The sequence below is a fragment of the Physeter macrocephalus genome, chromosome 11 (genome assembly GCF_002837175.3).
Source record: "Physeter macrocephalus isolate SW-GA chromosome 11, ASM283717v5, whole genome shotgun sequence".
Lineage (NCBI taxonomy): Eukaryota > Metazoa > Chordata > Mammalia > Artiodactyla > Physeteridae > Physeter > Physeter macrocephalus.
In genome coordinates this window covers 97,701,948-97,726,998 of record NC_041224.1, presented here as the reverse complement: position 1 = coordinate 97,726,998, position 25,051 = coordinate 97,701,948, and the positions used below count along the sequence as shown (strand labels likewise).

Sequence of the window (25,051 nt, the reverse complement as noted above, 5' to 3'; positions counted from 1 at the left end):
GGCGGCGCATCCGGAGCCTGTGCTCCGCAACAGGAGAGGCCACAACAGTGAGAGGCCCTCGTACCAAAAAAAAAAAAAAAAAAAGAATCACCTGAGGGGGGCTTCCCTGGTGGCACAGTGGTTAAGAATCCACCTGCCAATGCAGGGGACACTGGTTCGAGCCCTGGTCCGGGAAGATCCCACATGCCCTGTAGCAACCAAGCCCGTGCGCCACAACTACTGAGCCAGTGCTCTAGAGCCCACGAGCCACAACTGCTGGAGACCGTGCTCGGCAACAAGAGACGCCACCGCAATGAGAAACCCGCGCACCGCAGAGAAGAGTAGCCCCCCGACGCGCCGCAACTAGAGAAAGCCCGCGCGCGGCAAGGAAGACCCAACGCAGCCAAAAATTAAAAAAATAAATCACTTGAGGTGTTTTTTTTTTTGTGTGTGTTTTTTTTGGCTGTGTTGGGTCTTCGTTGCCGCGCGCGGGCTTTCTCTAGTTGCGGCGCGCCAAAAATTAAAAAAATAAATCACTTGAGGTGTTTTTTTTTTGTGTGTGTTTTTTTTGGCTGTGTTGGGTCTTCCTTGCCGCGCGCGGGCTTTCTCTAGTTGCGGCGCGTCGGGGGGCTACTCTTCTCTGCGGTGCGCGGGTTTCTCATTGCGGTGGCGTCTCTTGTTGCCGAGCACGTGCTCTAGGTGCACAGGCTTCAGCAGTTGTGGCTCGTGGGCTCAGTAGTTGCGGCACACGGGCTTAGTTGCTCCGTGGCATGTGGGGTTTTCCCGGACCAGGGCTCAAACCGGTGTCCCCCTGCATTGGCAGGCAGACTCTTAACCACTGGACCACCAGGGAAGTCCCATTTGGTTTCTTTTTGAGAATAGCCATTCTGACAGGTGTGAGGTAATATAGCTCATTGTGGTTTTAATTTGCATTTCCCTTGTGATTAGTGATATTGAGCATCTTTTCATGTGCCAGGTGTTTGTTAAATATGCAAATTATCACAACTCTTCCCTGAACATTGTGATTCATTAAGTCTGGTTTAGACCTAGGAATTTAATTTTTTTAACAGAGTATTCTTATCCTTAGGAAGTTCTGGAAACACTAAGGGAAGTTGCTTATTTCCAACCAACTTTTTCCAAGTTGTGGGAATTGAAAGTTCTATGTGCTGCTTCAGGAATGTAAGCACAGAGATCCCCTTAGTCGTCTTTGTGAACTCTTGTTGAGAGAAAAGCCAGGATGACTCTCTGTTTTTCTAGTAAATCTTCCATATTCTGACAGCAAAAGATAATCTCCGTTCCTGATAGTAGATTGTATCAATGTTTCTTGAGGCAAGACTAGAAGACTTGTGCAGTACAGTACTTAGGCCTCTTCAGTCTTTTTTTCTGTCTTATAGTCATGATTTAAATAAAGAAAATTTTATCTCCTTATTCCCTTTTGGTCAGGATCCCAAGGTAAAACTCTATCTTCACTTCATTTTCTTATCTCCATGCCCAGACTCAACAAATTCATCATCATCAATCCACTTAATACAAGAGCTAAACTTCCATTCCTGTTGATAATGGTGAATAATAGCTGGTGAAATGTTCAGGAAAGTGCAAAGACTGCATGTGCCTAATATGATGAATCAATTCATCATAAGATGTGGAAAATTCAGCTGGATAGAGTGGGATCTCCTGATATCAAGGTTCAGCTTATTGCAGTGTTATTTCAAGTGCTAGAACATTCTTTTGTTTTTCTATTTTGGGTAGGAAAAATGAGAGGAAAACTATTTACTAAAGCTAAGTCTCAGAAAAATAGGTTTGACACAGTGTATGCTTTTGTAATGGTCAGAATCTACATAGAATAGACTACTTTTAAAAGTGATAAAATTTTAAGCATAGAAGTTTTTCGTTCTCAAGGAATTATAGCACACTGATTTTGTTTAAACAGATTATCTTTTGAACTGTTACATAAGGGAGTCAGTATTGTACTTTTGGACTATAATGATTTTAGGTAACATTAATATGAAAATATTACGTGAGTTAAAGTGTGATGATATATAATTCTCTTTTGGTTTGGGTTATAGATAAAAGCTGTATTCAGCAACATTTATTCAGAATGTACTAGGTATTAAAAAAAATGTGCTAGTTGGAAAGGCCTAGTCTTTTCCCTCAAGGAATTTGTTGTCTAGTAAAAGAATGGCAGGTAGCTCCTCACAAGTGCCATAGGAAAGCCTAAATCAAGTTTTCTGGAAGTGCAGAAGAGAGAGAATCATGTCTATTTGAGAGGTGCAGGGAAGCTTTTATAAAAGTGCAGGTATTTAGTTGTCTTGATAGATGGATAAATCAAACTACCTTTGAAGAAATGGGGTCCCATTAGCATACATTTAATGAGAAGTTGTCTTACTTGGACCACCTTGAGTATTCATGTCTTAGGTAGCAGTTACAAAGGTGAGAAAATATAGATTGTTCTAAGAAAATAGGAAGTATTTTTAAATGCAAAGGGAAGAAAAATCATTATTGAGGTATAAGATGAATTAAGGTATCGCTTATTTAACCATACTAGATACATGTCACATATTCTGTAACTGTAACTAGTTACTAGCAAGAAAAAAGGGGAGAATAGATGAAATATACTTATTTCTCTTAAACCTCTTACAGTTTTGAGTCCTTAGAAGGTTTTTCAGCTTAGAAGGTTTTATTCCTATACAACAACCGTTTATATATTTTTTCAATTGATCTTTGAGTGATTCATTGTTTTTGTTTCAGTCCCAGTTCTGTCATGCTGCCCTTTGTTTTTCCAGGAGACCATTGTTTCCTTATATTTGGAAATTTCTCATTCTAGTTCAGGAGTCCTCAAAGAATAAATTTGATTTATTCTGAAGTCCTGCCAGGTAGATCTACTCTAAAGCAGTTGCTGTTATCTCTTTATAGTTTCCCTGGGTCTTCCTAATAGAAAGGGAATTATATTCTTTAGCCTTCTTACTATCATTTCTTACCTACCCATCCAGGTAATTTCATTGTTAGAGATGAATTTCTCATCTGCCTTAGTTCTGTGTGCAGCCTCAAAATGTTCTTTCTTCTAGATATGGCCTCTCTGGCAGTGATGTCCTGGATAATGTAGCATATGCTCGAGGGTTCAACACAGACAGTCCCAGTTCTGTCATGCTGCCCTTTGTTTTTCCAGGAGACCATTGTTTCCTTATATTTGGAAATTTCTCATTCTAGTTCAGGAGTCCTCAAAGAATAAATTTGATTTATTCTGAAGTCCTGCCAGGTAGATCTACTCTAAAGCAGTTGCTGTTATCTCTTTATAGTTTCCCTGGGTCTTCCTAATAGAAAGGGAATTATATTCTTTAGCCTTCTTACTATCATTTCTTACCTACCCATCCAGGTAATTTCATTGTTAGAGATGAATTTCTCATCTGCCTTAGTTCTGTGTGCAGCCTCAAAATGTTCTTTCTTCTAGATATGGCCTCTCTGGCAGTGATGTCCTGGATAATGTAGCATATGCTCGAGGGTTCAACACAGACCACCAGACCCAGCTCCTTTATCAAGCATCAGCCATGATGGTAGAGTCCAGGTATGTGGGCAATAGAAGATACTGAATATGTTCCCAGAGCCCTTACCCTGAATCTTGTACAGGCTGTGGCCAATTTGATAGTAGCTTGAATTAGATATGGGGAGATTTACGTTTTAGTTCCTATTTTGCCATTCTTGCTTTGCCATTTAGGTCAAGTCACTTTTAAAATATGAATATATTTATAATATATAATCCACCTGAACTTGTTGGAATTTTTTACTTTGTTATAGGGTTATTCAGAAATGGATGCTGTATAAATAAATAATATATAAAAATATATATAATATATATATATTTTATATAATATATAAAAATATATATATATAATATATAACTATAAATATAAAATTTCAGGGTAATGGGAAAGCGAGCAGAATCTGACATGGGCTAGAAACAGGCTTCAGAGAATCCGTGTTCCCTGTAGGTATGCACTGCTAATTGTAGACAGTGCCACCGCCCTCTACAGAACAGACTATTCGGGTCGAGGTGAGCTTTCAGCCAGGCAGATGCACTTGGCCAGGTTTCTGCGGATGCTTCTGCGACTTGCTGATGAGGTAAGTTGTAGGGTAGGGACAGAGAATGCCTACTTGCAGGGGCCATGAATTCTAGTAGCCTTGCTGGGAGGCCAGGATACCAGGGCCTGGTATCATCAAGATATCAGTTGGATATAGAGACTTCAATCATTCATTGCTTTGTGGGGGATAGGGGTGGCAGCAGTAAGTCTCTTGGAATGTCTGACCACAAAAAAAATGACATTTATCCTTTCCCTGTCAGTTTGGTGTAGCAGTGGTAATCACCAACCAGGTGGTAGCCCAAGTGGATGGAGCAGCCATGTTTGCTGCAGATCCTAAAAAACCTATTGGAGGAAATATCATTGCTCATGCCTCAACAACAAGGTAAAGTGATGGGAGAGATGGCTTCATCATGGAATGTCATATTAACTGTGCAATAGACATGAAGATAACATTTCCATTTGAACCTTGTTAACTGCTGCTATTGTGTAATTAGACACAGGAGCCCTTGCTTAACCTAATTGTCATGCTCTGGTTAGAACAGGTGTTTGCTTTTAGTTCATAAAGGAATTAAAAGGTCTCATATGTGGAAGAATAAATATGAGCAACTGATGTCTCTCATTATTTTTAAAAAGGTTTCAATATGGGAAATCCACTGGGGGACAGCGGGTGAGCAGAAATGCATTCCTCTGGATTGGAAGTGCCCTAAGGCAGCGGTCCCCAACCTTTTTGGCACCAGGGACCAGTTTTGTGGAAGACGATTTTTCCACGGACAGGGGTGGGGGTAGTGGGGGGGGTGGCCAGGATGGATGGTTCAGGCGGTAATGCAAGCGATGGGGAGCGGCAGGTGAAGCTTCGCTCACTCGCCCTCTGCTCACCTCCTGCTGTGCGGCCCGGTTCCTAACAGGCTGCAGACCAGTACTGGTCCTCGGCCCGGGGCTTGGGGACCCCTGCCCTAAGGAATACAGAAAGATCCCCAGAGTCCTTCTAGGAAGTATATATGTCTAAAAAATTTTTAGATCTACCATAAATAGTCAGGAATAGAATTTTTTAATTATAATAACTTCGGTGCTTTGGTCTGTGTCTTTGTCCCAGACTGTACCTGAGAAAAGGAAGAGGGGAAACCAGAATCTGCAAAATCTATGACTCTCCTTGTCTTCCTGAAGCTGAAGCTATGTTTGCCATCAATGCGGATGGAGTAGGAGATGCCAAGGACTGAATCGTTGTTTTTTTTTCCTGTGATAAACCTTAAGTGCTGCAGCCTAATGGAGAGGACTGCTCCCTGAGGTTCTTCACAGGCCTCTTCCTGTTGTGACTGCCAGGAAAAGGCTTCCAGGAAAACAGCTATTATATCGGCTTTTCTTATGGTGTAAACACGAGACAGGTCAGTAGTCACAAGCTGATCTGAAATGTTTATTCCTTTTAGAGTATATTAATTTCTATGTGAATTCTTTGGTTTGGGGGTGTAGGTATGAAGTACCTTTGACATCATAGTGCCTTGGGGTAGACTCAGGACTAACTGCTATTGGCCAATCTTATGTCTCTAAGAGAACTAACTAAAACTGGAGAGACCTGACTTCTCTCGCTGTCTGAATAATGTTGGGGAAAAAATGCCTGAGCTATGTGGCAAAGGGAGTGGGTCTCCTCACAGGTTTTTTTTTTTTTTCTGTCAGTAAAACTCTTAAATCAGAAGCAGGTAAAGTTTGTGTGTCTGAATTAGCTTATATAAGAATGTTTTTTTTAGATAAGGGGTATTGAGTAGGCCTGGGCTACCAGCCCTTCACCATCTACTCTTTTTTAATGCTAAGAGCAATTCAAGATAGTTCTGGAATCTTAACAACATTTCAGAAGCTCTTCAAGTAAGTAGATTCAATGTGGGACTGCTAATAAAGTAGTTATTTGTAGTGAATGTGCTGTTTATAGGAGTTATTCTGGTACAAGCTGAATATTTCAGGATAGGGCCTTCATAATATAGTTTTGGCTCTGGGTAGGGTGATCACTTTCTATTGCTTTAAAATTGAAAATTTTAAAGGGAAGTCCCACATTCAGATGATTCATTTTATACTCCTTTAACCTAATAGAAGATCTCACAAGATGGCTACACCATGGCTTTCCTGTGGCCTTTGTTTTTATTCTTTAAGTTTTGTATTGTACAGGGCTGGTTCTTGCCCAGATTATTCTACTTCAGGGGTTTGAGATACTCCTTCCTCTTCAAACTTCTACTCAGGATGGGTTCTAACCAACTCTTCCAATTTCAAAGGGCCTCTCGGCTAGTTATTAGGAGGAGAGGCAGTACAAATCTCTGCTGTTGCCTGTGTTGATCCTACTATATGTAGGGAGATAGGAAGACATAATTTAATTCAACTTTGTTTTAAAAACAGTTCTGTTCCCTGACTTTATAGAACAGAGTACCTCCTAGGCCTTCTTTCATTTCTACATTACAGAACAAATCTGGGATGAAATAATAAAGCCACAGTAACAGATTCTGGAATGGAACTTTGGTTCTTAAATAAAAGCACCTCCATCTTTTAGTCCTATAAAATATTTAAGTGACCTTGACCTAAAAACTTCTCAATTTTTCTTGTAGGGAGGATTTTCTTTTCAGATGGGATTAGGCTTTGTGTTATTGGCCCTGAGAGGGTCAGGGATCACCTGCTTAGTTGGACTAGGCCTTGTTTGTTAGGCTAAAAATAAGCTCTTCTTGTGTTTTACATTTAACTAAAATTTTCTCTGGAAGTATTATTAACCAGAGAGCTTATTCTAAACTATTTGGTACTGTTTTTCTACTTGTCTGCAGTAGCCTCATAGTAGAAAACAGTTATGGAAGTGTCAAGCAAGAATAAGGAGCTGATAACAAATAAACATAGAAAGGGGATTATAATCACATCTAGTTAAATTTGGTTTATTTCAGGTTTGTACCAAAATATATTCCAGGCAACTCCTCAGATCATCATTTTCACAGTCTCTTAAGCCTATGCACTGCTGTCGTTCCAAAAGCTGCCAGGACTCTGGAAGTCTAGTGGTTCTGCCCTTCGGCCCAGGACTAGGGTTACAATCCACATGATAGGTTGAGAAGAGGCAATACCCATGGACTCCCCCGACCTTTTATCCTGGTAGGTTAGGGTGTGATTTTAGGACTGTATACTTTGGTATTTATTGAATATTAATCAGTGAAAAAGAGAGTAGAAGTTCTATGTTTTGTTCCTATAGCTCTTTGGAGTTTCATCCACCTCGCCAGCAGTTGGAAGACAGCCTTCAGTGCTCTACCCACACTGTACCCTAGGGCAGGTGTTATACTAGTCTTGATTTTTCAAGAATTCACTTTACGGAGAGAGTAACAGAAACCCGGGCCTCAAGTACTTCCCCAATTTCAGATTAGGTAACGGATTAGAATAAGTTAACCAGTAGACAATAAGAAGAAATTGGGGAATGGTGGCAGGTAGCAGTCAGACCTAGGAGTCAGGACACTCCCTTAACCAGTCTTGCTCAGTTTCCTGATCTAAGCAGAATCTAAGAGAAGACAGACTTGCTTTTTTTCCCCAAGTCATGAAGGCCATTGAAATGTGATTATTCTCCTAAAATTACTTCCAGTTCTTCCAGGTCCTTCTGGAAAGCTGAATCCTAGGGAGACAAGAGAATAAGACTAGGACTCAAAATCTAAGCCAACATTTCCAAAACCATTGGTACCTGAGAATGGGCCCTTTGCTTCCTTGCTAAGCTGTTAGCATAGTCTTTCTTTTTCCTACTTTCCCAGAAGAGCCTGGAACCTATGAAATCTGTCTCCTCCCCTAGGTGAGATGTATACGAAACAGCCCACATGCAAAAGGAGGAAATAAGACCTCAAGGGAAGATATTCTTTCCTGAAAAGGTCACATAATGACGCAGTGAAGGATCCCTGTGTTAGTAAAGGTCTTAAGTATTACCTCTTTAGTGACATTTGGCAGCTCCAGGGCCAACTTCATCCACTGTTTAGCTTCAGGGTTTTTCCCTAGTTCTCTGTAGCACTGAGAAGAGACAACAGTGAAAACCTGGGAGAAATGCCACCAGGCGACTAGAAGGGGATGAATATGTGTGCCCTCAGGAGCTCCTAGAAATATCAACACACATACTTTCATCTATGTTGAAATAGGCAGGTGAGTTTACCTTGGAAATATATATCCTTCCTGCTTTGGAAAATCCTGGCTGTAGTTCTTCAGCCTGGAGAAGGGAGAACACATTTCAGTAAGGTGTTCCAAAGTCCAAGTCAGGCTAAAGTTTATTAGAGAGTTCCAGTCCCTAACCTGGAGATTGATTCAGTGAATCTACATTTTTTATAAGCTTTTCTGATGGTTCTGATTTTCCCATAGAACAGGCACACATAAAACTGCCCTCTACTAGAAACCCCTTCCAATAATGTCCTTAGGAAAAATAAGGTCACCCTGGCCTTTCTGGCTGCTGTCCACCCTTCCCTTCCTTCCCCAATACCTTTAGGAAGCTCTGGAGGGCGTCCTGCACAGTGGCACCAAGAGGACTTTCACACAAGGCTGTCGCAGTTTTTTTTTCCAGCCAGCTTAGGTGAGAGACCTGCCACCAAAAGATCAAGGTGTGACTAAAAACTTAAGTATCTTTAGGAACATTGAATGTTCTGTACTGAAAGCAAACAGGGCCAAATAGGACTGGGTCTAATCACCACTAACGTGACCACTTAGAGGAAATAACACATAAGCCAGACCAGGCTGAGGACCCTGCTCTTCCTTGCAAGGTGATCAGTGTCTCAGGACAGTTAGTTAGGGCCCTTATGTCAAGCCCTGAAATTGAGCTCACCTGGTAGCACCACCTGCCAAGGAGAAAATACGCCATGGGGTTTTCTGGCTTGAGAGCAATGGCTTTGTCCACATGCTCCTGAGGGGAAAATATAAATATAAGCTAACATCAGATAGCAGAGTTACTAAGGGAACAGAGGCAAGTCACAGAGGCTGTAGGAGCACCTTTGCAAGGAGCTAGGACAGAGCAGGGAATCTGGACTAGACCAGCACCAGGGAAGGAGGAGAAGCCTTTCCTCACCTTGAAGCTAAAGCCACTCTGGATGCGCCTCTGGATGCCCTCATGCTCAGCCAGCTGACCACAAAGCACTGCATACCTAGGGGGAAGCAGCAGCAAGCTCAGGGACAAGGACTGAGTACCGTCCCTGCCAGTATTGGGATTCCCACCCATGGGCAATTGCACTGCCCCTGCATCCTTATCCAGAGATGAAAATATCACTTCCATCTGTACATAATTTCTCTTTTCACAGACTTGTGGTCCCAATTCATATTCTTTAGCAGATACAGTGGTAGGCTCACAATTCTTCAAAGTACCCTAGGTACAAAAAAAGGTGGGTCTTCCACAATAAAGTTCTCTTATACTTAATATTTAGGCAAGGTCTCAGTCCAAATTTCCCCTCATAATGAGTATAGCCATAGCTATCATAAACACTTAAGCAGGTATCTAAAAATCAGCATCAAAGTATGAGAGACCTGAGTACACTGCTTTTTGTCTCCTGAGCAGACATTAAAGAAGAAGGTCTCATTAGCCTTGGAAGTATACAGGTATATCATTGGGAAGCTGTTTGGGAATGGGATTCTCTAGGAATTTCTGATGTTAGCTTGGGAACCAACAGAAGCAGAGGAAGAAAAGGCCTCCGGTTTCGGCCCTCTCCTCTACATCCTCCCTCCCAGGAGAACAAAGGCAGCCAGCTTCCTATCTTCTGCCTTCAGAAACAAAGGTCTTATTACCCCCATCCCCTCTGCATTCTTTCTAGAAGCACAGTTGACAAATGAGTGTCTAAAGGCCCAAGTTGCTTTTTTGTGTACTCACTAAATATCTGGGGGTATTTGTATCGGATACTTCCAGAGGCTCATTTCCAGTTTAGTCCAAACAGCTGTTCCCCAGGAAAAGCTAAGAAAGTATGAGGTCAATTTCCATCCTTGGGACCCCAGGAGCCCCAAGAGAGCCCACAGGGAAACAGCACCTGTGACACCCAAGAAACAGTGACCTGGCGTCTGAGAAGAGGCACTGCAGAGACAAAGTTTCAGCAACAGATGGAGAAACAGCCTCTCCCAGCTCACAATCTGAGGGCAGAGTTATGGGAAGCGGGGAGGTGGAAAAGGAACATTTTCACTAAAACTGAGGCGCTGGAACCACGCCCCCAGGACACAGGTTGGCCCTGACCCACACGGGTTGGCAGAACTTTGCCTCACATCAGACCACAAACAGGGCTGATGGTTTTGTAATATTAATGACTGCTGAACTCCTGGGGGTGAGCTCACATCTACTTTTCCTCACGCAAGCCAAGCGAAGAAGCCAAAGTCCACCACCAGCCAGGGATCGCAGCTAGGGGAATGAAGAGCTTGTGTGGGAGAGGGGAACTGCCAATGTCCCAGCCTCTCTGAGGAGCCAAGAACCCACAAGCTTTGTAGCCAGGGGTGATTAACAAAGCTACTCGTTTCTCCAAGCTTCACCAGAAAGAAAACTACTATTCCCCCTTGCCTCATCCCCAAGGCACTTCCCAAAGCAAACTCCCCTGGGTCCCTAGCTTGGGGAAGGATGGGACATATGAAAATAAAGGCCAGAGCTCCCTCTCCTGGTGCCTCTGGCAAATGCCTCTTTGGCCACAGTGCAGAGAAACGAAAGGGCTCTCCTCCACTCTAACCCATGCTGGCTCTTCCTGGGACCCTGCGGGATGTTATTACCACTGGTGACACTCAGCATTCTCATTCCCCTTCTCCAGAGCGGCCTCCGCTGCTTCTTTTCCTGTAAGACAGAGGTGATCCAGAGTTGACAAGGGCTCCCATGCACCCTTCCACGGGAAAGGCTGTGGGAAGAATGACTGCTCTAGCTCTCACCAACCCCCACCCAAACGGGACTTGTAAATATTTATGCACTTGAGCAGAATAAAGAGCTGCAAATAGCTTTTCAGGGATGACTTCTGCTTCACATTGCTCTCCCTATCCGTCATCAGCTGCCTCAGCTCCCTTATTTTTATAATACCCACCTGATATGCTTAAAGCATTTCAAATATAAAAGGACACAAAAGCAATCAGAAACTGTCCCCAATAGACCGTTACCCTGGAGAGTTTTTGATTTGGGGTCTGGATAGGCTTCAGGATGTCCATGAATCCTACTGAAGTTGTATATAATTTTAGGTATATGTGCACTTTATTGAGGAGAGGGTCCACAGCTTTGATCAAATTCTCAAGAGGGGCACTTCCCTGGTGGCGCAGTTGTTAAGAATCTGCTTGCCAATGCAGGGGACACGGGTTCGAGCCCTGGTCGGGGAACTAAGATCCCACATGCCTCGGAGCAACTAAGCCCGTGTGCCACAACTACTGAAGCCTGCGCACCTAGAGCCCGTGCACCACAACAACGAGTAGCCCCCGCTCGCCGCAACTAGAGAAAGCCTGCGTGCAGCAATGAAGACCCAGTGCAGCCAAACAAACATTAAAAAAAAAAAAATTCTCAAGAGGATTCATGATCTAGGAACATTAATCATGGCCCTAGGCCAGAACTCCTCACCAGAGCCAAATGGACTGGGATCTGCAAAGGTGAGTTTCATGTAATTCTTCCCCAAGTTTTCCAGGCACCAAAACTAACAGAAATCAAGGCCTAAACACATGTAGGCTCTTGACAAGGGTCCCCTAGAATGTCAAGGAGCTGGAGCCCTTCAGATGAGGACCATCATGCCTACACACTGGAGAAAAGAGAACACTGCAAAATGGGAAATCTGATTAGAACAGAGAGGGCTTCCGTAAAAAAGAATGAAATAATGCCACCTGTAGCAACATGAATAGACCTAGAGGTTATCATACTAAGTGAAGTAAGAGAAAGACAAATATCATATGATATCACTTATATGTGGAATGTAAAAAAATGATAGAAATAGGGACTTCCCTGGTGGCACAGTGGTTGGGAATCCACCTACCTATTCAAGGGACATGGGTTCGAGCCCTGGTCCAGGAAGATCCCACATGCCGAGGAGCAGCTGAGCCCACGCGCCACAACTACTGAGCCCTTGTGACACAACTACTGGAGCCCACGCACCTAGAGCCCGTGCTCCGCAACAGGAGAAGCCCGCGCACCTAGAGCCCGTGCTCCGCAACAAGAGAAGCCCGCGCACCACAATTAAGAGGGGCCCCCGCTCGCCCCAACTAGAGAAAGCCCGCACGCAGCAACAAAGACCCAGTGCAGCCAATAAATAAATGAATAAAAAAATTTTTTTTAAATGATACAAATAAACTTATTTACAAAACAGAAACAGACTCATATAGAAAACAAACTGGTTACCAAAGGGGAAAGAAGGGGGGAGGGATAAATTTTGAATTTGAGACCGATACAGACTACTAAATATTAAATAAACAAGGACCTACTGGATAGCACAGGGAACTATATTCAATATATTATAATAACCTATAATGGAAAAGAATCTGAAAAAGTACATATATGTATAACTGAATCACTTTGCTGTACATCTGGAACACTAAGTCAACTATACGTTAATAAAATTTAAAAATATTAAATTTTTTTAAATGGTGAGGGCTTGGAACGGAAGACAGAGAAAAAAAGTAATGGGTTGAGGTGATAGGCTGGCTATTCTGAAATGTTTCCTCAAGTTTAAGTGATAGTAATCATGGTATAATTTTGTATATGCAACAAATACATTTAAAGAGAGCAGATGAGAACCCTGCATTTCCCTATCCAAGCAGAAGAACCATACGGCTCCACCACTGAGGGACATTTTCTCTTAGGGGACTTCTCTCCGCCCCCTTCAAAGCACTATCTCACTAGGAAAATAATGGTGAAGAATGAGGCAACCAGTTCCTGCTGCCTCCTGGTGGTCCAGCTTCTAGAGAAAGAACAAAATGAAGAACTTTAGGTCCAGCAAGGTTGGTCCTAAACAGCTAGAATCCCAGAGCAGAGCCTTCAAAGATACTGCACAGTCCTCTGACCTCCAGGAGGGACAGATTTGTCCAAGGTGCTATGCTCAGGAAGCCAGACCAGACCAGTGCAGGCTTCGCTGCTCCTCTAATCACTGCCCCACCTCCACCTGTAGGGTTCATGTTGGCTGTTAGTACTCAGAGATGATCAAAAGGGAAAGGAAAGGTGGTTGTTGCTACCAAGAGTGCAAAAATCAGCCCCAAAGGCTGATCAGAATCCTCACCTGAAATTTAAGAGGGGAAGCAGAAACTGTTTTGAAAAGAAGCAAACAGTAATTAAGCAAGCCCCTTTTGTTACAACTTTCAGGGATTTTTTTTGAAGATCTATATCAAACATTCAGCTCAATTGACCTTTCTATATTGGCAGAATTCTATAACTGTTTAGAATAATGATCTTGAGGTACTGTCACTCTGCATTATCAAAGATTCAATGTTTGCAGGACTGTACTTATAAACGTGGGAAAGCAGTTCAGTTAACTTTGGATAACTGAACCACAAGATCTGGAAGTCCACTGACAGTGCCTGACTCAAAGGGTGTGTAGGTAGGCAGGACACATCACCTTCCCCATAAAACCAGTCTCTTTCTAAAGTCCCAGGGTTCTCAATGACCTCATGACAGAGAAGGACAGGCCTTGAACCTGGCACAAGTCAGATGCACCCTACACCCTCAGGTACAGATTTTGACAACAGAGTTGCTAAGTAGACCCCAGGGACTTCTAACCTAGCAGTATTCTCCCAAACTGCTCCTTCTGGGCACTCACCAAACATACTCCACTCATTATATTCTTAAACACCTGCCCCACAGGCTCCATAACTGAACCAGATTCCTAAGCAACAGCAAAAAAACCTCCTCAGATTAAGAAAGGTTGTGCCTTTTGTAGTTAAGGAATGAGAACAGAGAACTGGGCTAATATGATACAACTACAATTGACCTTGAACAACGTGGGGGTTCGGGGCACCAGCCTTCTGCCCAGTCAGAAATCCACATGTAATTTATAGTTGGGTCCAGCCAACCGTGGATTGTGGATTGAAAAAAAATCCACATATAAATGGACGTGTGCTGCTCAGACCGCTGTTGTTCAAGGTTCAACTGGACTCCTAAAGTCGTGTATACCTGTGTGACTCAAGCACCATGCCATGCAGAGAAGCAGAGGTTGCTCTCTGTCTCCAGGAGGAAGCAGGGGTCTCTGGGAGCCAGTCTGTCCCTAGTGAGTAGTTGAGCCCCAGCTGTACCGACAGCGTACGTCTTGGTGGTTCCCCTGGGCCCCAAGCTGATGGGCTGGTTCCACCCTCAGAGTCAGTCAGTGGCCTTCCCACCAGGAGCCTGTCAACACTTACCACTTAGGGCATAGGACCTCTTCTCACCTGCCTCCTCAGCAAGCTCACACATGTCACTGTAGGCCCGGGCCAGGCGCCAGAGAAAGTCCTGCTGGCTTCCATGCTGCAAACCAAACAGAGGGATGAGGCCCCCTTCTCTCAGCTGCAGAGAACTGGGGCTCGACCTTCTCCCCACACCCTACCTTTGAGTGTGTTATAAACACTGACATCAGGCCACCCCATGTGACCTCTCACCTGCAGTTAGCTGATGACATTATCTCTAGTCAATAGATCGCACAACCCACAGAGTGAGGGCATTCTGGCCTTCTAATACTGTGAGGAAGAAAGGTCAATTCCAACATGTAATAAGGCACCACAGAGAAGTCTTGCTAACAATGAAAAATTGTGAAAATGCCCAAGAAAAGGGAAATTCTAACTTTGGAGGCATTTATAGCCAGGTGGGCATAAATTCTGGCAGTGAACCTGAGAAGGGAATTGTTGTTGAATGACCTAGTGACCTAACACTTGTCACTTGTGATGAAAACTTTAAATGGGGTAGGCAGCTGTGGCTCTGCCTCAAGGGAAATAAAAGAGGGAAAGACATTCTAGTTCTTTCCACATTTCTCCTTAAGGTGAGAGGAGGAACTCTTCTGCAGTAGCTCTACAGGAGGCAGCCGACTGCCCTGCGGCTGGCAGAGAAAGCAGCTCTGGGGCCGGCAGCACACAGGGCCGGCGCTCAGCCTCCCAGGAAGAGGATGTACAACCCTGGGTGTAGATGCAGAACTAGCCACCTCACCCTCATTTCCCTTCCCATGTCACCTCGCAGGGTCACTGACACATTCACGGGGGAGAGGACAGATGCAGTTGGAGCCTCACCGCCAGCTTGTTGTTGAGCAGCAGCTGCAAGCCCTCCCGCTTGCCCTGCTCACTGCCCTGGCGTAGCTCGTCTGCCTGCTGCAGGAGGGGCAGCACATCTTCTGGGCCAGGGGAGCCTCCAGCCTCCAGGGCTTCAGGCGCCGGGCCTGCAGCCACTTCCACCTCCAGGTCCAGAGAATCTTTTCTCCCCATCGTCACGGTCTCACAGCTCACTTCATCTTCCCCGTCGTCGTCACTCTCCCTTTCAGAGTCCCGCTCATAGTCAGACTCAGCGTTGGCTGTTGTGTAACTGTGGCAGAGAAATGTAAGTGACAAGGTCAAGGGAGGGATTCCTTAGCCTCAGATCCCTGGGGTCTTGCCTCCACACACAAAGAGGCACTCTCCACGGCACTGTTGTCCAAAGCACCAACTAAGAACCATTTCCCTCCACTTAGGGGCAGGAATTAGTCCTTGAGGGAAAGCTTCCTATGGGAAGTATGGGCTGGGAAAATGATCTGGAAGGGGAAGAGTGAGCAGCTGGGGCCCTGTGACAGTCAGAGGCCGATATGAGAATCCCCTGCTTAGCTACCACCAAGTCTGCCAGAAAACAGACAAAAAGAGAATGCCTAGAAAGGTATGTACCAAAATGGCAATAGATCTCTCAGGGTCAAGGAACTAATTTTTCCCCCTATACTTTAGTATTAGATATGATTGCTTTACTGAGCATGTATTCTTCTTATAAAGAAATAAAAGTTTAAGATAAAAAACCTTAAGATGTAGGTGGAGCTGATCTCCTGAGCTAGATGGCTCACCAGGCTAAGGGTCTGTCAATCATTTTTGCTTTATCAGCAAAATGCACCTGCCAGAACCAACATGGGTGGGTGCCAGTCTCTGCGGCCATGGGCGGCCACAGATACCCACATTTTCTTTCTCAATTCAGTGTATACCTCTGTCCCAAGTCAGCAACCAAACCTAAACCACAACAGGAGTAGCCCTTGAAAACCCTGGGAACTTGCCAGGGCTGGGGAGGGGCCCTTTTGCAGCTGGAAGCAGGAAAGGAGAAAGATGCAAACAATCCCTTGGGAAGGTATCTGTGGGGCCACTATGAGCCAGATGTCTCCTAGGGAGCCCAACCCTGATGCAGCCACTGAAGAGGAAGCCAAGTTTCTCTTGGATCTTGGCCTCCACCAGCAGCTAATTATGGTGTGTTCCCTTATTGCCAACTGCATCAGACAAAAACTGAGTAGAGCAGAAGATAAGGCTTCCAGGGGTCACAACCAGACACCACAGAGCCCTCCAGACTGAGTGAAGGAGAAGCAAATTCCATCAAAGCCAGAAGGTTCCAAGGCACAGGGAAGATCTTTGAGTCACTTAAGGATAAGCCTTTCTCTGTCCTGGAATTAAAGGGGTAGACCCCTATGACTGGAGCAATCAGACCTGAAGGAGAGACACGTACGAATAAAGTCAATACAAGACGGCCTAAGGTCAGGGGCTGAATGCTGTGGGCCTAAGTGCTGTCTTCCTCATCCACAAAGCCAGAGATGACGAGGGGGCAGGCTCCAGAAGGCAGCAGGCGAGAAACCAGACCTGATGCCCAATCCATCCACGCTGTTTCTTTATAGAGGAGCTTTCAGACTCATTTAACAAAGGGGCTCCAGTTACATCTATTACAGGAACTTTTGAGGTACCTGTAGGTAACCTGTAACCTTCCTAACCTTGCTTTTTAAGAGGTTATCCAAGTATCTCTCCCCTCTAGCAATTTGCAGTAAAAACTTTAGAAATTAAAGGGACAAGGAAAAGTGGTATCAGATTTCACAACCAACCTGGGTGATGATGAGCAAGACCACACAGAGACAGCCTAGAGAAACTCGCTACCAATTCCTAGGCTTAGACAATAACCGGCCCCAAACGAGAAAGTCAAATCAGCCAAATCAGCCAAATCAGCATCTACCAGTGCCCCTACCCAGCCCAGCCAGGCCCCAAGGTAAAATGAGTAAATGGATTTTTCTGGGGTGCGAGCTTGAGTCTCATCATCTCCCACTGCAAAAAGGAGATCCCATTCCCTGTTCAGCTGAAGGCTACCTTGGCAGATCAGGAATCTCCCAGGGAGGGACCCCTGCTCTCATCCCTGCTGGAGCACAGGCATCAGCACAGTCTCTCCAGGGAGCTAGGCCAAGAGGAAGGTCCTGCAATGCTGTGATCCTGCTGGGTCCTAATGGCCAGGGAGCTCACTTGGACAAGGAAAAGGAGAGGTCAGGAGGGGCCTTGCTGCCACCCAGAGTGAGAGCTGGTAGAGCCCTGTGAGGCAGGGAGGCTCTAGCGAGGCCGGCATGGTGAAGAGACCTTTTATTCCACCTCAGCCCCACTTCAAGGAGCTCTGCCTCACTGATCTGCAACCCCGCTGCCTTACAAGCAGTGGGCTGGCAAACACTTGTTGAGTGAATACAGACATCAGCCACCTGGACTTCCACGGGCTTCCAGCCCCATCTCTTCCAAAAGAGATTTTTCACGTGCCAGAGCTCAAGGGCTGCTGTCTTGACATTCACAGCATTCTCTCACATTTCTTGGACCACCAACCCAGCCTCTGGAGAAATCCACCAGAGAAAAACGGGTGGCCCTTTTGTTCAACATGCCCGGCAGCTTTTGAGATGAGTCAGAGACTGCAGAGACCTTTGAAAAGGCCCCTTGGATCAGGAGGACACACTGTTCCCACACTGGGGCAAGGACCCAACGCTTCCTTGAAGCAAGGAGGCCACCTCTACTCCTTGAGGAGAGCCCCCAAGTCAGTGATCAAGAACTCGGTTACAGACGCACCCCCTCCTGCCAATTACTTTTCTTTCTTTCAACTCCTAAGCCCCATTAGAGGTGCTGAGCTGAGGCATTCAAAGACAACCAGGCCTGGGCCCTGACCCTGAGAGACTCTCAGTGGTGGGGGAAGATAAGACCAAGCAGAATGAGGTGATAAACGCCCAAGAAGGAGTGGCAATGAGGCTGCAGGCAGTTGCTCTTGGCTGGGATGCCTGGGAAGGCTTGCCAGAGGAGCTGTAGGGCAAGTTAGGTTTTGACAGGGAGGGAACTAAAGCTGTGTTTGGAACAATGCTCTGAGAACAAGCTCACAGACCCACCCAGTGATTCTGACTCTACCACATTCAGTTGATCCCCTGGGAGCTCAAAGTTGCTATTTTATTTGGAAGAAAGAGGGAACACAGCTTTCAGTGGAGTATGTAGCCCATCAAATCGTCTTATTCTTTCATCCCTCAAAAAAGCTCTCCTTCCCCAGGGCCCACATGTTTAAAGTCATTCCAGACCCGTCATTCCAGAATTCTGGTCTCCTCCCAGAATTCTCCCTGGACCATGACGATGGCAAAATGAATGATTCACCGTGGCCACTGCTCCAGATAGCAGCCAGCTAAACCAGAGTCTTGAACCACGCACGACCATCGGCTTCCACATGCCTTAGGATCGATCATGGGGCTGAGCCTGCTAGAGCTGTAATTAAGAAAGACACCCTTCCTCTCACATCACTACAGGTGGCTGGCAGCCCAGTCCTGCCCTTTATGGCCTTGGGAGCCCCAGTGAACATCCCAAGCTGTGAAGCACCTGCAAGCTTCCCTGGTTAATCACTCTGGCTCTCACTGCCCCCAGAAGTTTGTACAATTACTAAAGATCATCACTAAGGGGTTTGAGTTATAGTATCCTGGTCTTGGGCAGAGCTGTGACCTCTCCTTCTGTTCTACGCTGTTATACAGTTCAAATGTCAAGTGATCGGCTTCCTTGAGTTGCACAGAGATGCTCCTTAAGTCTCAGGGCCCACTATCAACTATTTTGTCCTTTCTTTTCAATCCAGATGTGTCCATTTTTATTTTTTAAAATTTATTTATTTATTTATGGCTGTGTTGGGTCTTAGTTGATGCACGGGGGCTTCTTCTAGTTGCGGCAAGCGGGGGCTACTCTTCGTTGCGATGCGCGGCTTTTCACTGTGGTGGCTTCTCTTATTGCGGAGCATGGGCTCTAGGCACGCAGGCTTCAGTAGTTGTGGCACACAGGCTCAGTAGTTGTGGCTCGCAGGCTCTAGAGTGCAGGCTCAGTAGCTGTGGCACACAGGCTTAGTTGCTCCACGGCATGTGGGATCTTCCCGGACCAGGGCTCGAACCCGTATCCCCTGCGTTGGCAGGCAGATTCTTAACCACTGCACCACCAGGGAAGTTCCCAGATGTGTCAAATTTTAATTTCATTTTTGCCCCCTCTAACACAGCCCTCTGGAAGCATGTTTCAGCCCAGAGGTACTAGGTAAATTGAATAGAAAAGGGCTATGTCTTTGAGCCCTTGAGAATACAGATAATAGGGATCAGACAACCCAGGCAACAGTAGTCATGAATGGAGGACCAAAGCTTTTTACCAAGACCTCACTTATTTCAAGAGGCACCTGAGCAATAGTTAAATTCAGCACAGATGCCCAATGGCAGTGACATGGAAAAAGAGAGAAATACTACTCTTAATTTTCTTAGAAAACCAGATGAGGAGAGGCAGGAGAATATAATGGTTCAAACAAGAAAACAAGGCTGAAACTTCTGAAGAAGATGTACTGAACAGACCGTACTGCTCTGAACAGGTCTTTCCTGGGCAGTGAGCCGTGGCAGCTCTCTTTTTATTTTTTTAAAAATAAATTTATTTATTTATTTATTTTTGGCTGCATTGGGTCTTCGTTGCTGTGTGTGGGCTTTCTCTAGTTGCGGCGAGCAGGAGCTACTCTTTGTTGCGGTGCACAGGCTTCTCATTACGGTGGCTTCTCTCGTTGTGGAGCACTGGCTCTAGGCACACGGGCTTCAGTAGTTATGGCTCACAGGCTCTAGAGCACAGGCTCAGTAGTTGTGGCGCACGGGCTTAGTTGCTCCGCAGCACGTGGGATCTTCCCGGAACAGGGATCGAACCTGTGTCCCCTGCATTGGCAGGTGGATTCTTAACCACTGCACCACCAGGGAAGCCCCCGAGGCAGCTCTTAATCAATGGGAAGAACTGCCTGGGGCTGCAGGTGACATGTCTTCCTGTGAAGGCCCTTCTGTGCCCTGACGACCAAGCCATGCCTCAGAAGGCAGAGGAGCCTGGCTGAGCCTGTGCTTAGGAGCTGTATAACCCTGGGAAAGCACGCATCAAACCTCGCTAAGCCTCAAGTCTCTGTCTGAGAAACAGGGCAAAGAACATCACCTACTTCATAGGAACCTTGTGAGGATTAAATGAGGAAATACCTCTGAAGTGCATTGCACAGTGTCTGTCACAGAGGAAGAATAAACAGTAGTTAATACTATAAAGTGTTTTCAGCTGAAGAGGGACATGCTGCGAAGATCATCCTGAATGGCTGGTTTTAGCTTTTAGTTTCTGTGTGCGTGTTTTTAGCTAAACCAGTCATTCTGACCTGACAGAAGGCTTGACTGTTCACTTCGCGAGGCTCTTCCTTGAGGAGGAAGAAAGGTCATCAGAGGCCACCAAGGAGAGACCAGCCTCTAGACCTCACACAGGCCACCTGGATGACTGGACCTCACAGCAGAGAAGGGCAGATGCTGCCACCTACAGCATCAGGCACCCCAACAAAGATGTTCATTCAGACTCCATCCTTGAGACCAAAGTTTCAAAATGGCATTAGTGGTTTAAAATCAAAAAGCCCTTTGCTTGCCCAAGTTTGGGGGTTGTCCACCAGACTCCTGCCTGCAGCCCTGTCTCACACACAGTAAGGCCTATGGTCGGACCTGCTGGGTCACCAATTACTCAGGTGAGTCACCGCCCACCTGTGAAGATGGCAAAGACGCATGAACAGGCCTCTCCCATGGAAAGAGAACTTCCTGAGGGAGGGAGAATGCTTAGTGCTTAGAGAGCTCTGTAGACCTGGCCCAGCCACTCAGTGAAGGAAACAGTCATAAAACAAAGCTTACAAAGTCCTTGTGATAACACAGGAAAACACCCAACCAATGTTACAGGAAAACAAAAGTAAAAGATATAATAACTACATAAAAAACAAACCTACTCGGAGGAAAATAACAGATACAAGTACTAACCACTGTTAACATTTCAATTTGTCTGGAGGACATAAGGTGGATGGTTTTTCTTTTTTAGGTAAGAAGTAGTGTTTTTGGTGGATGGTTTTTCTTATTTCAACTGTTCTGTATTTCATTTTTTTATACCCTTACCTTGTTCCAAAAATTATTTACAGCAGCTTGGTGTGAATTTTCCATTATAAACATTACTTTTACAAAACGTAACCTGGCTGAAGCCACAGCTGTCTCCAGGAGAGAAGACTCACCCGCCTTCGCTCTCAGCATCTGTGAACGTGGCTCCCGAGGTGGCCGTGAAGTAGACAGAGCTGGAGCCGGTGGAGTCACTCCTCTCCCGGGCAAATGGGAACCTTCGCCGCCGGGCCACTTTCTGGCTCTCTTCCAGGTGGGATCTGAAAAGCAGGCTCGTTTCTAGAAGGTGCCATTGGGCCCCATCCAGCCTGCCTTTCCCCTCACCATGAGGGAGCCTCTTACTACCGCTGCTCATTAAAGAGCTAAAAGCAGAGAAAATCCTGGGTCTCTACCCTCAGGAGCAAGCAGGGCAGCTCGCTGGCCCCAGCCTGCATGGCAGACCAGGTTAGTCAGAACAAAGCATTTCAGCTGCTACAACAGACCATGAGGGCCCAAAAGCAGTAAGAACTTGTGCAAGGCAAGGAATCAAGCACACGGCTTCCCTGCCAATTAGGTGAGAAGCTATAAAACTGGCTTCGTCCTTAGAGATGGACAGCAAAGGCTGAAAAGCTGTAGGGACAGGGAAAAGTTGGGGAGCGGGGGACAAGGCAGAAAAGGAGGCTGCATTACTTACCGGACCTCGCCCACAATCTGCCCAGCAAGCCCCTGCAGGCTGCGCCTCAGCTCCTCCACCTCCCCCCGCAGCGCCAGCAGGCTGGTCAGCACAAACTCCAGACGGCCCAGCACCTCCTCCTGCCCTTCTCGTGGAAGGCTCGGCAGAACCGCAGCATCACCAGCCTCACCTGGAGCTGCCTGCAACGGCCTCACTGCAGGAAGGAAGACAGGAGACATTGATACCCATGGGAGAGAGTGAGGAAAAGATCTCGCACCCAGAATTCAGGAACACTTGTTTCTCACTGGAGTTCAATTTACAAAGATCTTTGAGGCTCAGAGAGCATATGTTCACAAGTCCCAGGTAATGATTCAGAAAAAAATCAAGGTCCCAACCTCCAAACAAGAGCCCTCTGTTCCAAAAATCTTCCACACCAGGGCCCTTCAGCAGTACTGCATACCATGGCAGATCATGTAAAATGCTTGCAAGAGTGTGGAAGCCAGAAGGAAGGACAGCTGTCCTGCTAGAGTAAAAGAAAACCCTTTATCTGACTATATTTCGTGCCCAAATCCCAGGCATTCAATACTAACCACACAGCAAAATTAAAATTGAGCTCACTCAAATTCTGATCTTTCATTTTACAAAGAATGGCAAAGAAAACTCTGAGCTCCTCTCAAGAGCTTCATTTAGTATCATCAGAGAGGGGCAAGGAGAAAAGGGGAAGTTACTGAGAGAAAAGGTACACTGGGCAAAGCCCACCCAAACCCCATTGCCGAGCCCTGAATTGAGCGCTAGGTAAATGCTAACAATAAATGCTAGAAAACTGACAGCTACCTAAGGCAAGTGGACTGGAAAATATAAAAACAGAGAAGAAACCAGTAAGGCAGGACCCACAGTCCAAGCAAGCATAAAGCTGTTAAAGGAAATCTAGTAACAATCTAGGCCAGATTACAATACACACCCAACAGTGTTCCAGTACGGAAAGCAAGAAAGATCCCTGGGAATGTGGCCACTTTCACCCAACCTCAGCAGAAGAAACACTAGAGCTAAGAAATTACAAACAAACAAAATACAAGGACAAGAAAGGAAGGACAAGCACACTTGCAACACTAGGTTACTACCTAGTGCTATAAAATGCTGACAAATGATTGCAATCTAAGGTGACAACTCTTTGAAGACTTCAAAAACTAACTTTTCCAAACCATCTGGCATTTGGTAATCAGAGGAAACACTTGTTCCCAATTAACACAGGGTGAGATGATTTGAATGCTCCTCTATCACACACACCCGGGAGTGGTTTGAACCAGTCCTAGATGCTTTGCTCCAATTGAGTTAACATGGAAGTTTTTACAAAACTGAAAGCACTACCCATTTCAGCCGTGGCTGGCCCCCAGCCATATTCAGCTTCAATTGCAGTAAGTGCACTCCCAGCCCCATGCTGTGGAAAGTCCACAGGAACAGGTGACCAGGCCTCTCAGGAGAGAAAGCAGCACAGCTGCCACTTACTTGCTCTGTGACAGCCTCGGAAAAGTTACACAATCTTTTTCAATATCGACTTATAAGAAGGATTTTTAAAACTTGGACTAGATAGTCTCCAAGGTGCCTGCAAAATTTAACACCTAATTTAATACATAAGCCTCAAAAATTTTTAATTCCTACAAGACTAGTTTTTCCTTTTGCTTTCGTTTGGACTTTTCCTCTACTTATTAAACAGCTCACCCACACTAAGCAAGTGCCTTTAATATATATATAGAACTTCTGTGGCCAGAACTAAACGTGAAAGCTAAGCCTTTTCGCAATATACTTTCCTGCGATTACAGGAGAAAGACGACAGAAGAGGAAGACTGCTTTTCCTTTTCAATAAACTTTCCCCAAACGTGAAACTCTCGGGCGTCGCACCCACCCTCCTATTCCTTCCTCCGTTGTCCTGTCCCACAGGTTCTGCTAAAGGCAGCCCCGACCCCAGGCCCACCCCTCAGCAGTCACTGAGGCCTCAAGGGACCGTCTCCTACCCTGGCGTCCAGGCTCTGAAGTCTGCATGTAGTCCAGGGAGCTGGGCTGGCTCTGGCTCTGGCCCCGTTTCCACCGCTGGCTGTAAAGGGCACATAGGAATCCAAGGCCCGCGGCGGTGCCCAGCAACAGTCCTAGCCCGGCGCGGGTGCCACCCAAGGCCCCCAGGCTAGACATGCTGCACCTGCAGCCCGCGTGAGCCACCGAGAGCAAGCGGGCGAGGGAGGAGGAGAGAGATTAGTGAGCGTGGTCCACCCATCTCCAAGGTCGAACCCCTGGAGATAATCTCCTTGCCCAGACCCTGGGCACCCACCACCTTCACCCTAGTCCCGACCCTAAGGTTTCTGCTAGCCCCGGACCTGGCTACCGCGCGGCTCAGCCGGCCCGGACGCAGCCTCCCCTCCAACACGCCCCCTAACCCTGATTCCGGAGTCAGGTTGCTGGGCCTCCAAACTCCTCCCCCAGCCTCACGACACTGCAGACCACAAACCCGCCGCCCTGGCTGCAAACCCCTGGCCTCCCCGCCGCGCCATCTGAAGGCCCCCGGCCTGTCAGGAGCTCAACTCACAATCCTACCCCGCCGCTCACTACTATGGCAGCGGCCGCCGCTTCCTACTATGGCAGCGGCCGCCGCTTCGCGCTGTCAATGACCGTGACGTCATCAAACGGTGCCGACCGTCAGCCCCGCGCGCCTATAGGAAGGCGGGGTGAGAAGATCACCGTGGGTCCGCCTCCGGTGCAGGGTTTTTTCAGGGGGCGGGGCCACGGGCTCTACCAGAGGGGAGAAACCTTCAGAGAGTAGGAAAGGGGAACCTAGAATGGTTAGAAGCCGGAAAGAGGGGGAAAGCTGGGAGTCCCCTTGGGCCGGATGCTAGAGCAGTAACCCCCACGGTCTGGCCAGCTGAGGTTCCATTTCCCTCCATTTACACCAGATTACTTAGTGTTCCCGGAATATGCTCCGCGTATTCACCCTTTCTAGCTTTTCGACTGCTGCCTTCTGCTTAGAATGACCCTTTCTCTACCTGGAAAACGCG

The 25,051-nt window shown here is 46.3% G+C and overlaps 2 protein-coding genes across 3 annotated transcripts in view; one reads left to right on the top strand and one right to left on the bottom strand.

Moving 5' to 3' along the window:
• Positions 1–6,808, top strand: part of RAD51 (RAD51 recombinase) — a 68,660-nt gene extending 61,852 nt beyond the window's left edge. Inside the window, exons 7-10 of the mRNA XM_024115911.3 lie at positions 3,428–3,541; positions 3,966–4,095; positions 4,316–4,437; positions 5,149–6,808. Coding sequence (XP_023971679.1) covers positions 3,428–3,541; positions 3,966–4,095; positions 4,316–4,437; positions 5,149–5,272 — 490 coding nt within the window. The 3' untranslated portion in view covers positions 5,273–6,808. The remainder of the gene's footprint in view (positions 1–3,427; positions 3,542–3,965; positions 4,096–4,315; positions 4,438–5,148) is intronic.
• A 136-nt stretch (positions 6,809–6,944) lies between these two features.
• On the bottom strand, positions 6,945–24,649 carry RMDN3 (regulator of microtubule dynamics 3). 2 transcript variants are annotated; one of them, XM_007111676.2, is made up of 13 exons: positions 24,586–24,649; positions 24,020–24,201; positions 22,029–22,221; positions 21,472–21,615; positions 15,198–15,486; positions 14,343–14,445; positions 10,764–10,824; positions 9,097–9,172; positions 8,857–8,934; positions 8,518–8,616; positions 8,197–8,250; positions 7,977–8,057; positions 6,945–7,674 (listed from the first exon to the last, which is right to left on the bottom strand). In XM_007111676.2, exons 2-13 carry the CDS (start codon positions 24,192–24,194, stop codon positions 7,621–7,623), a joined length of 1,407 nt encoding a protein of 468 aa, XP_007111738.1. In that variant the 5' UTR covers positions 24,195–24,201; positions 24,586–24,649; the 3' UTR covers positions 6,945–7,620. The 2 variants fall into 2 exon arrangements, with proteins under 2 accessions (XP_007111738.1, XP_023971673.1); XM_024115905.3 differs by having other exon boundaries at positions 14,370–14,445.
• Between the last annotated feature and the right edge of the window lie 402 nt (positions 24,650–25,051).